The 12024-nt window shown below is 43.4% G+C and overlaps 1 protein-coding gene across 4 annotated transcripts in view; it reads left to right on the top strand.

Annotated features, from left to right (window-relative positions):
- CPOX (coproporphyrinogen oxidase) overlaps positions 1 to 12024 on the top strand; it is a 78083-nt gene that overhangs the window by 61846 nt on the left and 4213 nt on the right. For 2 of the 4 annotated variants that reach the window (XM_064580595.1, XM_045902714.3), the window contains 6 exons: positions 930 to 1794; positions 3844 to 3987; positions 4244 to 4354; positions 5731 to 5872; positions 7861 to 8079; positions 11675 to 11779. In XM_064580595.1, coding sequence (XP_064436665.1) covers positions 1266 to 1794; positions 3844 to 3987; positions 4244 to 4354; positions 5731 to 5872; positions 7861 to 8079; positions 11675 to 11779 — 1250 coding nt within the window. In that variant the 5' untranslated portion in view covers positions 930 to 1265. Of the gene's footprint in view, positions 1 to 329; positions 1795 to 3843; positions 3988 to 4243; positions 4355 to 5730; positions 5873 to 7860; positions 8080 to 9506; positions 9564 to 11674; positions 11780 to 12024 lie in introns of those variants that run through there. The other 2 variants (XR_010408045.1, XM_064580603.1) reach the window with 2 other exon arrangements.

Below are 12024 nucleotides of genomic sequence, written 5' to 3'. Positions count from 1 at the left end.
AAAAATCTGTCAAATCTATGTTAGCTTCTTTCCTCTTTTTTTAAAAGAGTGTGTGTTTGTGTATGTGTGTGTGCACGCACGCGCGCCTGTGTGTTTTGGGGGTAACAGGGAGGAAGCGGTGTGAATGTTTGCTGATAAACCTCATCTTTATGAGGTTTAACCTTAAAAACCTAGTTTACAGGAGTTGTTGAAAGTACTACAGGTGAGAAATACTTGGCAGCACCCCACAACTGTAGGATTTTAAGTATTTTTATTTTTTATTTTATGTTTTTAAAATATTTTATTTATTTATTTGTCAGAGACCAAGCACAAGCAGGGGGAGCGGCAGGCAGAGGGAAAAGCAGGTTCCCTGCTGAGCAAGGAGCCCACGGGACTGGATCCCAGGACCCTGTCATGACCTGAGCCAGAGGCAGACGCTTAACTAACTGAGCCACCCAGGTGTCCCAGATTTTAACTATTTTTAAATCTCTTATTCCTTGGTCACCCAAACACACCAGGTCATTAGTTTTATGCTGGTTTAGTAAAACAATCACATTGCTTTTCCTATTTCTAAAATAATCAAGTGGGCAGTGCAGGAGCAAGACCTGGGAAGATTTTAATGATGAACTGTGATATGAATTGATCCCAGAAAGTCTTTTACTAGGATTTTCTTACGCGCCCTTTACTAGCTTGCCCTTGCGGATTCCCCTTAGAAAGGGCTGGTAAGTAAGGAGTCTACCAGGCTCCGCCCCCAGCCAATCCTGCAAGCTCTAGAAGGTCTCCTGAACTGGAACCAGGCTCAAAGGGTCTGTCTATAGATTCAGAACCAGGATTTGCAACCCTGTTTGAAAATGTAAATTGGGGCAGGGGTCTCGGGCCATATTTCTGCCCTGTCAGTCCTCAGCGTTCAGCCCCACTTTGCCTTCTCCCTGTGGTTGATTGGACAGCAGACCAGAAGTTGGACGTGACCAGAAAGCCTCTTATCTCTGCCTTCGCTTCAGCCGCCCCTCCCTCCTCTGCACCCAGTTCCCTTGTTTTGGGGCCCGCCCTTCTGGGGACTGTGGAGTCTTTATCTCCCCGGCGCGCCCCTGCAGGCGGCGATAGGGGCCGGACTACAGCTCCCAGCATCCGCCGCCTCCCGCCGGCAGCCCGGGAACTGACCCGGTAGTAGCTCTTCTCCGCCAAAGGTTCCGTCTCCCAGAGCGGCTCGCCAGCTTGGGACTCCCAGGGAACTCAGGGGCAGGTCTCCGGGACGTGGGCATTGCCAGGGGTGACAGCGCGGGAGCATGGCCTTGCGCCTGGGCAGGCTGAGCGCGGGCTCCTGCTGGCGAGCGGCGCGGGGCGGCCGCGGAGGGCTGTGCGCTTGGCCCGGGCGCTGCACGGCCGCACGCATCTGCCGGGCCCCGGGCGCGGCTGGCAGCGAGCAGTGCCGGGGGCTGGGGCACATCCCTACGGCGGGAGGAGGCCCCCGGCTGGGGACCGGGCTGACCGCGGCGCTGGCCGGGCTGGCCGGGCTGGCGGGGCTGGCCGCCGCCGCCTTCGGGCACGTAGAGCGGGCGGAGATGGTGCCCAGGAGCTCGGGGGCACGGAGCCCTTCGTCCGCGAGGCCGGAGGAGGACGATGAGCTGACCCGCCGCTGCAGCTGCTTCATGGCCCCTCCTGTGACCGACCTGCGCGAGCTGCGGCGGAGGCCGAGCGACATGAAGACCAAGATGGAGCTGCTGATCCTGGAGACCCAGGCCCAGGTGTGCCAAGCGTTGGCACAGGTAGACGGGGGCGCCCGCTTCTGCGTGGACCGGTGGGAGAGGAAGGAAGGTGAGGAGGCCCCTAGCGGGAGGTGGAGATGGCAATTAGAGGTCGCACTTACGTTGCTGGCAGAAAATGAGAATAGTGGATGAGAGTAGGAAAGAGGTACCTAGAAGAGCGGCTGCTAGGTTAGAAGGGACACCTTTAGAAAGGTGGATACTAAAAGGGTCATCAGACGTATGGATGCATCTTTGGTCACTCTAAAAGTGTGCATTCCAAATCCTATGCTATTTTATGATGGCCTTTTCTAGAAGCCCTGCGGTTATTTTTAGCCAACAAGCTTGGATATCTAAAGTTGTAACTGAGCATGGATCTTACCCACATTTCATCTGTTTCTCTGGGTGCATTTACACTTTCTCCTCCTTTAGAGATGGAAAGATGAACTTGCCTCCTCTTTGCTAAGTATCTGGCCAGACTCCCCCAGCCGAGGGTGTAATTGTGTCAGTATGTCTTTTCCTAAGTTGCACAAGAAATATTTGGCTTGTCAGTAATTCTTCCAAATGCACGCATCAGAATTCCTGCTAGGAAAATCTTTCTTTCCAATGGCAAAAAGACTTTAGTATTACAACCCAGTTTTTCAGATTGGTGGTTGTCAGAAGGAGGGGGTGAGGGGAGTGGGCAAAATGAGTGAAGGGGATCAAGAGGTACAAACTCCCAGTTATAAAATAAATATGTCATAGGATGTCACGTACAGCATGGTGACTATAGTCAAAAATATTGTATTGCATGTTTTAAGGTTGCTAAGAGATCTTGGAAATTCTCATTGTAAGAAAAATTTTGTAACTGTGATGATGGTAACTAGACTTATTTTGCAATGTATACAAATATTGAATCATTGCATTGTACACCTGAAACTAATATAATGTTATATGTCAATAATACTTCAACAATGAAAAACCCAGTTTTTATAGAATCATGTATTCCTGACCATGTTATTGCCTATGGAGTGGAACTCCCCATCTTGGTCATAAACTTGAAGAATTCCTGACTTTCAGCTAGGAATACTACAGCAGTCTCTCATCAGCAGATTTTGAGCTGTGATACTGCCACATCTATATTAAATGAAGTTAAATCTGGTCTTCAGAGTGTTTTCCATCTTGTCATGTTTTCAAGTGAAGACCATTGAACCAAACCACAACCTCAAGTACTAGAATAGCTAGTGTGGCCTTCAGAACTTACTTAATTTTTTGTGTGCCTCTGTTTCCTCATCTATGAAATGAGATTAGAAATAATATATGAGAGTGAAGAATGAAGTGCTTAAAATATTGTCTGATGCATAGAAAGACATTGTTTGGGCCACTTGCCAGCTGTGTGATCATGGATAAGGTGTTTTGTCTTTCTGGGCCTCATTTTCTCATTAGAAATGTGCGGGGGTTTGGGGGGGTTGCACTGGATCACCTTACGTCCCAACCAGCTCTAAAAATTCTTAGAAATAAAACAAGACAAATAGGTACTTCTGTGAAACAGTTGCCTTGGTGGTAACTCTAGTGTCTTAAAAACAAACTATTAATAATAAAGCTCCGATACCTAAATGTTAATGTGTGTCTTAGTCAGTTTAAGCCTCCAAATCCCTGAAGAGTTCGACTGTCTACTGTTTTTTTAATTGCCTGTAAACAAAATTAAATGGTAAACAACACACTGAGAAAAAGCAATTGAAGTAATATGGAGCTCTTAAACTCAGTAATAATAGAACATTCCACAAATATACCCATACGTGTTTTTAACCTCAGCCTTCTCTCACATATCATAACCAGTGGATGTCATTCTGAACAGTAGTTGAAGAGAAAATAGTCCTGTGATTTATTTCAGATGTGGAAGAAATCCTCAGTTTAGTGATGTGGGGGAGATAGAGCATTTGCCCACTGTCAGTAGCAATGTCCAGCTAAGCTGATTATCTAATTTTATTGTACTTAAAAATTTCAAATATACTGATACTATAGAAGATTTGGAAAATAAAGGAGGAAAATAACTCCTAATCCCACCACCTTCATGCAAGGGTTGTTTTGGATTTTGCATCTGTCCTTATACGCTCTCCTCATTTTCTGTTTCTGTAAACAGGAGGTGGAGGCATCAGCTGTGTACTTCAAGATGGGCATGTTTTTGAAAAGGCTGGGGTGAGCATTTCTGTTGTTCATGGGAATCTTTCTGAGGAAGCAGCCAAACAAATGAGAAGCCGAGGAAAAAATCTGAAGACTAAAGATGGTAAATCAGACATTATCCACAGCCTGTAATAGCCCCTGCAAACCTTTTTTCCCCCACAAGTTTTATGTGTAAAATAAATAGTGCTTCTGTAAAAATCCACTTGGTTGTGCATGCCAGAGAAGCATGTTCACATTTCCTTTTTAAAAATTGTTTTTTAAGAGACAAAAAGCAGCTTTTGACAATTGATCCTGAAACTATGTTGGAGTTAATCAAGCTGGCTGATTGAGTGCCGCTCACTATATGTTTTACTTTCCAGGTAAATTGCCATTTTCTGCTATGGGTGTGAGCTCTGTTATCCACCCCAAGAATCCTCATGCTCCTACTATCCATTTCAACTATAGATACTTTGAAGTAGAAGAGGCCGATGGTAAGCATCCATGGAACTGTGCAAAATATTATTGTGCAAAATGTGTATCTTAAAACAAGCTAGAGGGTATAATCTAAACGTGAGAAAGAATATATAAATCTTAACTAGGTTTTTCGGGAGGCGGATGAAGCCCGATCCCTTGGCAGGTGCAATGGATTATGCGCTAGAGGTGAAAAGAAGAAAATAGTATTGGCTGGACTCTGACTTCCCCATATTTCCTCCAACACAGAAGGAATGATTTAATGAATCTCAAACTCAAAGTGCACGCAGGCTTCTTTGCACAGGAAAGGAAATCCAAAGGAAAACAAGATTACATTGAAATGGAGAATTTGCTTATGGAAAATCTCTTCCACATGCATTGCTTCACTAGTCACCAGCACATTGTCAGTGGGTTTAAGATGGGGTTGATGGTGCCTCGTATGGACAGGTGGTTCCAGCCCCTGTCTGCAGTTAGCCGGGCCAAGTGTTCGCATCGGGCGGAGCATCTGTGCAGTGCCTCTCTGGGGCTGTGGGTGTCTCTGCAGGTGATGGTATTTAAAGTCCATGTATTTAACTTGCATTTTGAAGACATTTAGTTTGGTCCAGCCTTTTAATGTTAGAAGTTGGTAACTGGTACTAACAACTTATAGACCCAACTAAGCACATGAAATAGTCTCAAGTGGTAAGTTGTGTCCCTCTGCAAACGTTTTAACCCCTTCTGGGCTAAGGGGAGCGGGGCAGTGGTTTTTAATACAGGGAACATCAAAATCTCCTGAGGAGTTTTTATAAACTGTGGATGTTTGGACCAGAGATTTGCTTGTCTTCTGTTTGTTTTTTAAACTGTGACCTAGCAGAGGCATTTTACACTCCTCACGTGATTTGATATGCAGCCGGAGTCCACTCACGTGATATTTCGTCGTTCACTGCCATGCATGTCCTTTTCCTCCTGGTTCTGCTCTCTCACTTTTTAATTTCCTACTTCTTTTTCTTTCTGCTTATACCTTTTCTTTCATGCCTAGGCTTCACTGGCCATTCAGAACTAAATTTAGTTAAATCTTTTTTTTTTTTTTTTAAGATTTTATTTATTTATTTGAGACCGAGAGAATGAGAGACAGAGAGCATGAGAGGGAGGAGGGTCAGAGGGAGAAGCAGACTCCCTGCCGAGCAGGGAGCCTGATGCGGGACTCGATCCTGGCACTCCAGGATCATGACCTGAGCCGAAGGCAGTCGCTTAACCAACTGAGCCACCCAGGCGCCCTAGTTAAATCTTTTTTGATTGTCACACATTTCATGATTAAAAAACTAAGCTGATAAATTCGGTTTGCAAATACGGTGAGTAGTGTGCTACATCTCAGAGTCCAAAGCCTGCATGAGAATCACATGTCTTGATTTTGTAGGTAACAAGCAGTGGTGGTTTGGTGGTGGATGTGACCTTACTCCAACATACTTGAACCAAGATGATGCTGTCCATTTTCACAGAACTCTAAAGGAGGCTTGTGACCAGCATGGTCCTGATCTCTACCCTAAATTTAAAAAATGGTAAGTAAAGGTATTGTCATCACACCTAAAATACATTTCATTCGTTCCTTCTGTAGATCCTGAAGGCAACTACTATGTCATTAAGACCTTTTTCATCTTATGAAGGTTCCTCTGTTTTCTTTGCCCACTGGAAGTGGGATACCAGTTTGAAGTGGTTTTATTATTTACTTAGAAGTATTTGAATATCTGTAATAAAAATTGGGTAGCAGCATCTTTTTTGATCCCAAATGATTTAGGATATAAATTTTAACATGATCTATACCTCAGAATTAGAAGCTTTTTAATTCTCCTGTGGGATATTAACTTCTCATCCTAGATGAGAACTGTTGGTGCCACAGGAATATTAGGACATGGGAAGGGTTGGAGAACTATTAGGGAAAGATGCAAATATACCAGATGCTTTGGACAAGGAGAAGAGTGGGATTGGAAATTCTGTTAAAGAAACTCTAATGATAAAGGAAAGGGAAATGAGTTGTGAGGAGATCCAGGATATTTGGTAAATGTGAAATGGAGTCTAGGCATAAGTTGTTTGGAATAAGAGTAAAGCACCCAATTCTACTTAGAGCTAATTGGCATTCTTGAAAAAGGAAGAACAGAAGAGGTTTTGGTGTTTTTTTGGGGGGGACGGGGGAGGGTGATTTTGCTTTGCTTTTAGAGCTAGCTGTGGAATCTTGATATTATTTATGTAAGATTTGGAGTTCAGTTTTAAAATCCTCAGAAAAGACATATTCTCCTTTTGGTTGATATTACCCCCGAAAACCGCACAGCTGTGGAAGCTTGGATGTGTGAGGGAGGGTTTTTTTTTTTTTCTCTCACAAATCAGCATCCTTCCAGGAAGAGGAAGGGTATGGGTGACGTCATTTTTTGGTTTCCTTTTACTGCTGTTATTGAGATGACTCCATCTGAGTGACATTAGTTACTAAGATATGTAGGATGCAGGCCAGTTAAAAAGAAGTTTTTAGTATAAGTATTTAGCACATTTCTTAATTTCATAACTTCATGGAGCTTTTGAAATAGTGTGATTTGGTTAAAGCTGACTTCACAACGTTGCTCAGGATGTACTTCAACTATGTTACATGCAGGAACATGTAACATGTTACATACATGTAAAGGAAAGCCAACAAGTCACAGTCCAGGTGAATTAGACCAATGCATCAGCTCTAGGGATTTGCAGCTGCTACCCTTTTTTTTTAAGCTATTAAGGTTTTTTTTATTAAGGCTATTTTTCATAGAACCTTTCAAACAGCTTTTAGTTTTTGTTTGTTTGGGTTTTTCTATTTACAGACCCTTATTCTTCTAGAGATCATCTAACAAGCTATTTCAACCATGTAAAGTATTCTGCAAATTTAGCATTTAAGAAACCTGCTCTAGTAGGCACAGAGAGGGGGAAGACTCAAGACCAGGTGGCTCGTATGTCTGTAGGTGTTCTCTGAGCGTCTCCTTCCACCAGCCCCTCCCTCAGCCCTGCATGCTCTGGGGCCTCCACAGTTTATTGCTGAAGGAGACCTTAGAGATTATTTACCATACCTTCCCTCGGTGAAGGAAGAACTGACTCAAGAGCTGAAGGGTTGGCGCCCAGACACAGACCTTGTTAGTGTTGCTGCTGGTAGAGGATTCTTGTCTTGCCTCTTGCAAAAGCCACAGCGCTGCCGAGGGCAGCCGCATCACTTGTTTTAGGAAATACCCTAGTAATACTGGGCTCTTTGTTTCTTCTTCACTAAAGTTTTTAGAGTTCCATATACTTTCGATAGACATGTGTTAAATTCCTTCCTTACTTCGCATGTGAAAGCATAAGCATTTTCTGCATGGGTGCTGACTGCAGGAAGTCTGTCGAAAGCCCTAGTTTCGTTTTCATAGCTGGACAGAAAGTAAGGACACCGTGTTGGCGTGAGTCAAGGAGAGAGCTCCATGCGGAAATGCTCACACTGATTTTCATGTCTTTTTTTTCCCCCCTTTGAACCTTGCCATGGCCCTGCTGTGTTTCCCAGGTGTGATGATTACTTCTTTATCGTCCATCGTGGGGAGAGGAGGGGCATCGGGGGCATCTTTTTTGATGACCTTGACTCCCCATCCAAGGAGGAAGTGTTTCGCTTTGTGCAGAGCTGCGCCCAGGCTGTCGTTCCTTCTTACATTCCTCTTGTGAAAAAGCACCGTGATGACTCATTCACGCCCCAGGAGAAGCTGTGGCAGCAGCTCCGGAGAGGGCGGTGAGTGGCAACAGGAGAATGGGCCACCCTGTTGTGGAACTGGCGCGGCGAGGTGGGGCATTTGGAGTCATGTGGGTGCTTGTTGTCTTGTTAGGGTTGTGTTAAGACTCTCCAGAGCTGCTTTTTAAAACTAGATGAATATTAAATGAATATTAAAAATTGTGTGCAATAGTGCTGTAAAAAGAACAAAGTTGGGGCTCCTGGGTGGGTAAGCATCTGCCTTCGACTCTGGTCGTGATCTCGGGGTGCTGGGATCGAGCCCCGCATCGGGCTCCCTTCCTCAGTGGGGAGTCTGCTTCTCCTGCTCTCTCTGCTCCTTACCTGCTCCCCGCCCCCTGCCATGCTCTCTCTCTCTCTGCCTCTCAAATAGATAAAAACTTTAAAAAAAAAAAAGCAAAATTTATTTCATTTGTCTGTAAATTAGCGACTCATAGCAGCCATGTAGTGGTACTTGCTGAATTTAATTCGGCTGATTTCTTTTAGTCTTCTAGCAATACCTTCCAGCCTTATGCCAAGATATGGGCATCATTTAATGTTTTTGCTGCTTTATAAATTTGGAATCCCACACTTTTCCATTCATCTTTAAGATTTCATGGAGGTCGTTTTGATGGGCATAATCATTTCGGAAATTATTTATAGTTAATGACAATATTAACTAATTATGGGGTCCTTACTATGTGCCAGCCAATATGTTAGACACTTCCTTCTGCTCCAAATAGGAGCTTCCCTTATTGTATGTATGTATGTATGTACAAATGTATATATGTATGTGTGTTAGTACTCTCTACACCCAACATGGGGCTCAAATTCACACCCCCTAGATCAAGAGTCTTGTGCTCTACCGACTAAGCCAGAAAAAACAAACAAACAAAACGAGACTCAAATACAGAGAACAAACTAGTGGTTACCAGCAGGGAGGTGTGGGGGATCGGTGAAATAGGGTGAAGGGGATTAAGAGTCCACTTTTGGTGATGAGCAAGCAGTAATGTACAGAATTGTTGAATCATTATATTGTACACCTGAAACTAATATAACAATTATGTCAATAAAATAGCCAGTGAACATTTATTAAAAAAACCCAACCTTTGGAAAGGGCAATGTTCCAGTTTTGCATAGGATTTTACATGCAAAGCTGACCGGTTTTGTGAATATGAATTAGGTGAAACCTTAAAACTTCTGAGACATAGGAACCGTGTTTTGTATTCTTTTTGGTGTTTTTTCGTGTTGGTTTTGGTTTTTGTGACTTTCTCACAGAGAACCTCCTTCTGCCACCCTTATCTCTGGGCCTTAAGATGGCAGTAAACTCTGGGACTTCAGATGAACCACAGCTCTCCCTACGGTTGTCAGCATTATCTTCACCTACGGTTGTCAGCATTATCTTCACCTTCCGCACACGGCACTCATCACCCTATCTGTATGCTTCACAGGTTCCGCTTACTCCATTTCCTTCCGCCCCAGATAGGAGCTTCCCCGATTGACTGATTGTATGTATTTATGTATTGTATGTGTGGTGTATGTACGTACGTTAGTACTCTCTACACCCAGCATTGGGCTCAAACTCACAACCACCAGATCGAGAGTCGCGTGCTCTACCGACTAAGCCAGTCAGGCACTGCAGAAACGAAAGATCTTTACCTTACTGTCTCTTTGCTGTATTTTAGGAAAGGGAAACAGGATAAAATTTAGGCATCTGTTAAATTGAAGGGAATGGCTAAGGTTCATGGTTTGCAGGCACCTCAGAGAGGATAAACGTACCAGAAGGAACAGAAAGATCAGATCTAAGTGAAACCTGGGAGGGGTCAGAGAGGCATTCTTCACTCAAAAAAGGAAAGCAGTACAGGGATCCTTACAGAAAATTCATGTAGGGAGTTCCATACAAGGGCCTTTGAAAGAGACATCCATACAAATTAGAGAATCACAGCCATCCCTTAAATATCATGTTTCAGAAAGGCAGCATCGGGGGTGAAAAAGGTGACTGAAGGCTGAAATTCTTTTCCATGGTCTTAGGAAGGAAGAAGTTTTGCTTTATATTATCTTTTGAAACAGGTATAAGAAGGCATTAGTTATTAATGCACAAAGTTCAATCTGTGATGAGTCAATACTGGGGACTAGAAAGGGATCCATGGATATAATTTATTTAAATTTTCTCAGGGCTTTTGGCAAGTTTGCACAGAGAAGTGTGTTTTCTAAAAATTCAAGTACTGTGGGATTCTAGAGGTTATCTTCCTCCAGGTGTGATTAAAGACGAATTAGTGGATAAACAAGACTATGTGAGGGAAGTTTAGACCAAGAGAATAGTTTCTGCATGAGTTGATAAATGATCTGAAAGGGGGACTATTCATTGAATTTTCGGCTTTATGGGTCATTCTAAATCCTTATCAGTAGTGAAAATTATCTTTGGAGTTTAAATGACCTTTTATAAAAGATCCCATGATGTTAAAGGCAGTCAGAGATGTTTAAGCTACACAGAGTTTAGATCTGACCCCGTGGCAGTTAATGGAAAATAAATTTATTGAACCAAGTTTTAATTGATGCTAAGGATATTTTTCTTAGCAAAATAAAATTGAGCACTGCATGGGCGCCTGGGTGGCTCAGTTGGTTAAGCGACTGCCTTCAGCTCAGGTCATGATCCTGGAGTCCCGGGATCGAGTCCCGCATTGGGCTCCCTGCTCAGCGGGGAGTCTGCTTCTCCCTCTGACCCTCCTCCCTCTCATGCTCTCTCTCTCATTCTCTCTCTCAAATAAATAAATAAAATCTTTAAAAAAAAAAAAAAAATTGAGCACTGCAGCTCAACCACTGCTTATTGATTGCCGCTAATCTGCAGGGAGACTGAATTATAGGACTGCTCATCAATGCTATTAACTACTTTGAGAAAAGGAAATCTCTAGAATGTATTAGTAATTATTTTTTTTTTAAAGATTTTATTTATTTATTCATGAGAGAGAGAGAGAGGCAGAGGGAGGAGCAGGCTCCCAAGGAGCAGGGAGCCCGATGCGGGACTTGATCCCAGGACCCTGAGATCATGACCTGAGCCGAAGGCAGACGCTTAACCATCTGAGCCCCCAGGCGCCCTATATTAGTAATTATTAATAGATTGCCGTTAGCTGTACTTGGCCTTTCAGTTACAAAAGTTTTAGATCTTAGTATGTGGAAATTATAGGTGGTAAAATGAAGTCTTCTGAAACCTCTCAGACCACGGGGGAAGGCCAGAACGAACTGTTCTATCCTGATAAAGGGTGCCATTTCTTTCATTTCTTTCTCTTGTTTTTGAGCCTTAAAGTTCTCAGCTTTGTGTCCATTCTGTTTATTGGAAAACATAACCTTCTTGTTTGATAGCTGCTGTCTGTTGGGGCCGAATCTATATCCTATTGTTTGTTGGGTAGAATACCCTTTTATTTATGCCTGTCCAGATGGAGAAGACTCAGCTGGCTGGCTGTAGACTGGCGTTCCCTGTGCCCATTCCAGCTGACTGAGAGGGGGAGGGGTGATGGGCAGGAAGAAACCTCCCACCCCCTTTAGAGTATTCATTATGGGCTAGTCTTAAGAAAGATTTTATTCAACTGGCCTTTAATGTTATTTGTTGTCTTTATGTCAGGTATGTAGAATTTAACCTGTTGTATGATCGGGGTACAAAGTTTGGCCTCTTCACTCCAGGATCCAGGATTGAAAGCATCTTGATGTCTTTACCTTTAACTGCTCGGTAAGAATTACTCATCATAATTATTCCTCCACTCTCAGTCCACTAACCCCTACAAAACATGAGCGTTAACACTGCAAATGTCTAACCTAAAGACTTCGTTGGTTTTGACTTTCCTGATTTTAATAATAAAATCACAGTCAACTAATAAGGAAAATAATTTTTTCTTTTAAAGAATGAACAGCATGATGAATGACAAGGCTTTGTGGGTGACAGCTGGGAAAGGACAGAGGGAGTGAGAAGATAGG

The sequence above is a fragment of the Mirounga angustirostris genome, unplaced genomic scaffold (genome assembly GCF_029215605.1).
Source record: "Mirounga angustirostris isolate CCGP_5_RB_7025 unplaced genomic scaffold, mMirAng1.0.hap1 SCAF_1, whole genome shotgun sequence".
Lineage (NCBI taxonomy): Eukaryota > Metazoa > Chordata > Mammalia > Carnivora > Phocidae > Mirounga > Mirounga angustirostris.
The sequence above is the reverse complement of the archived record's forward strand: the minus strand, read 5'-3'. Positions and strand labels throughout refer to the sequence as shown.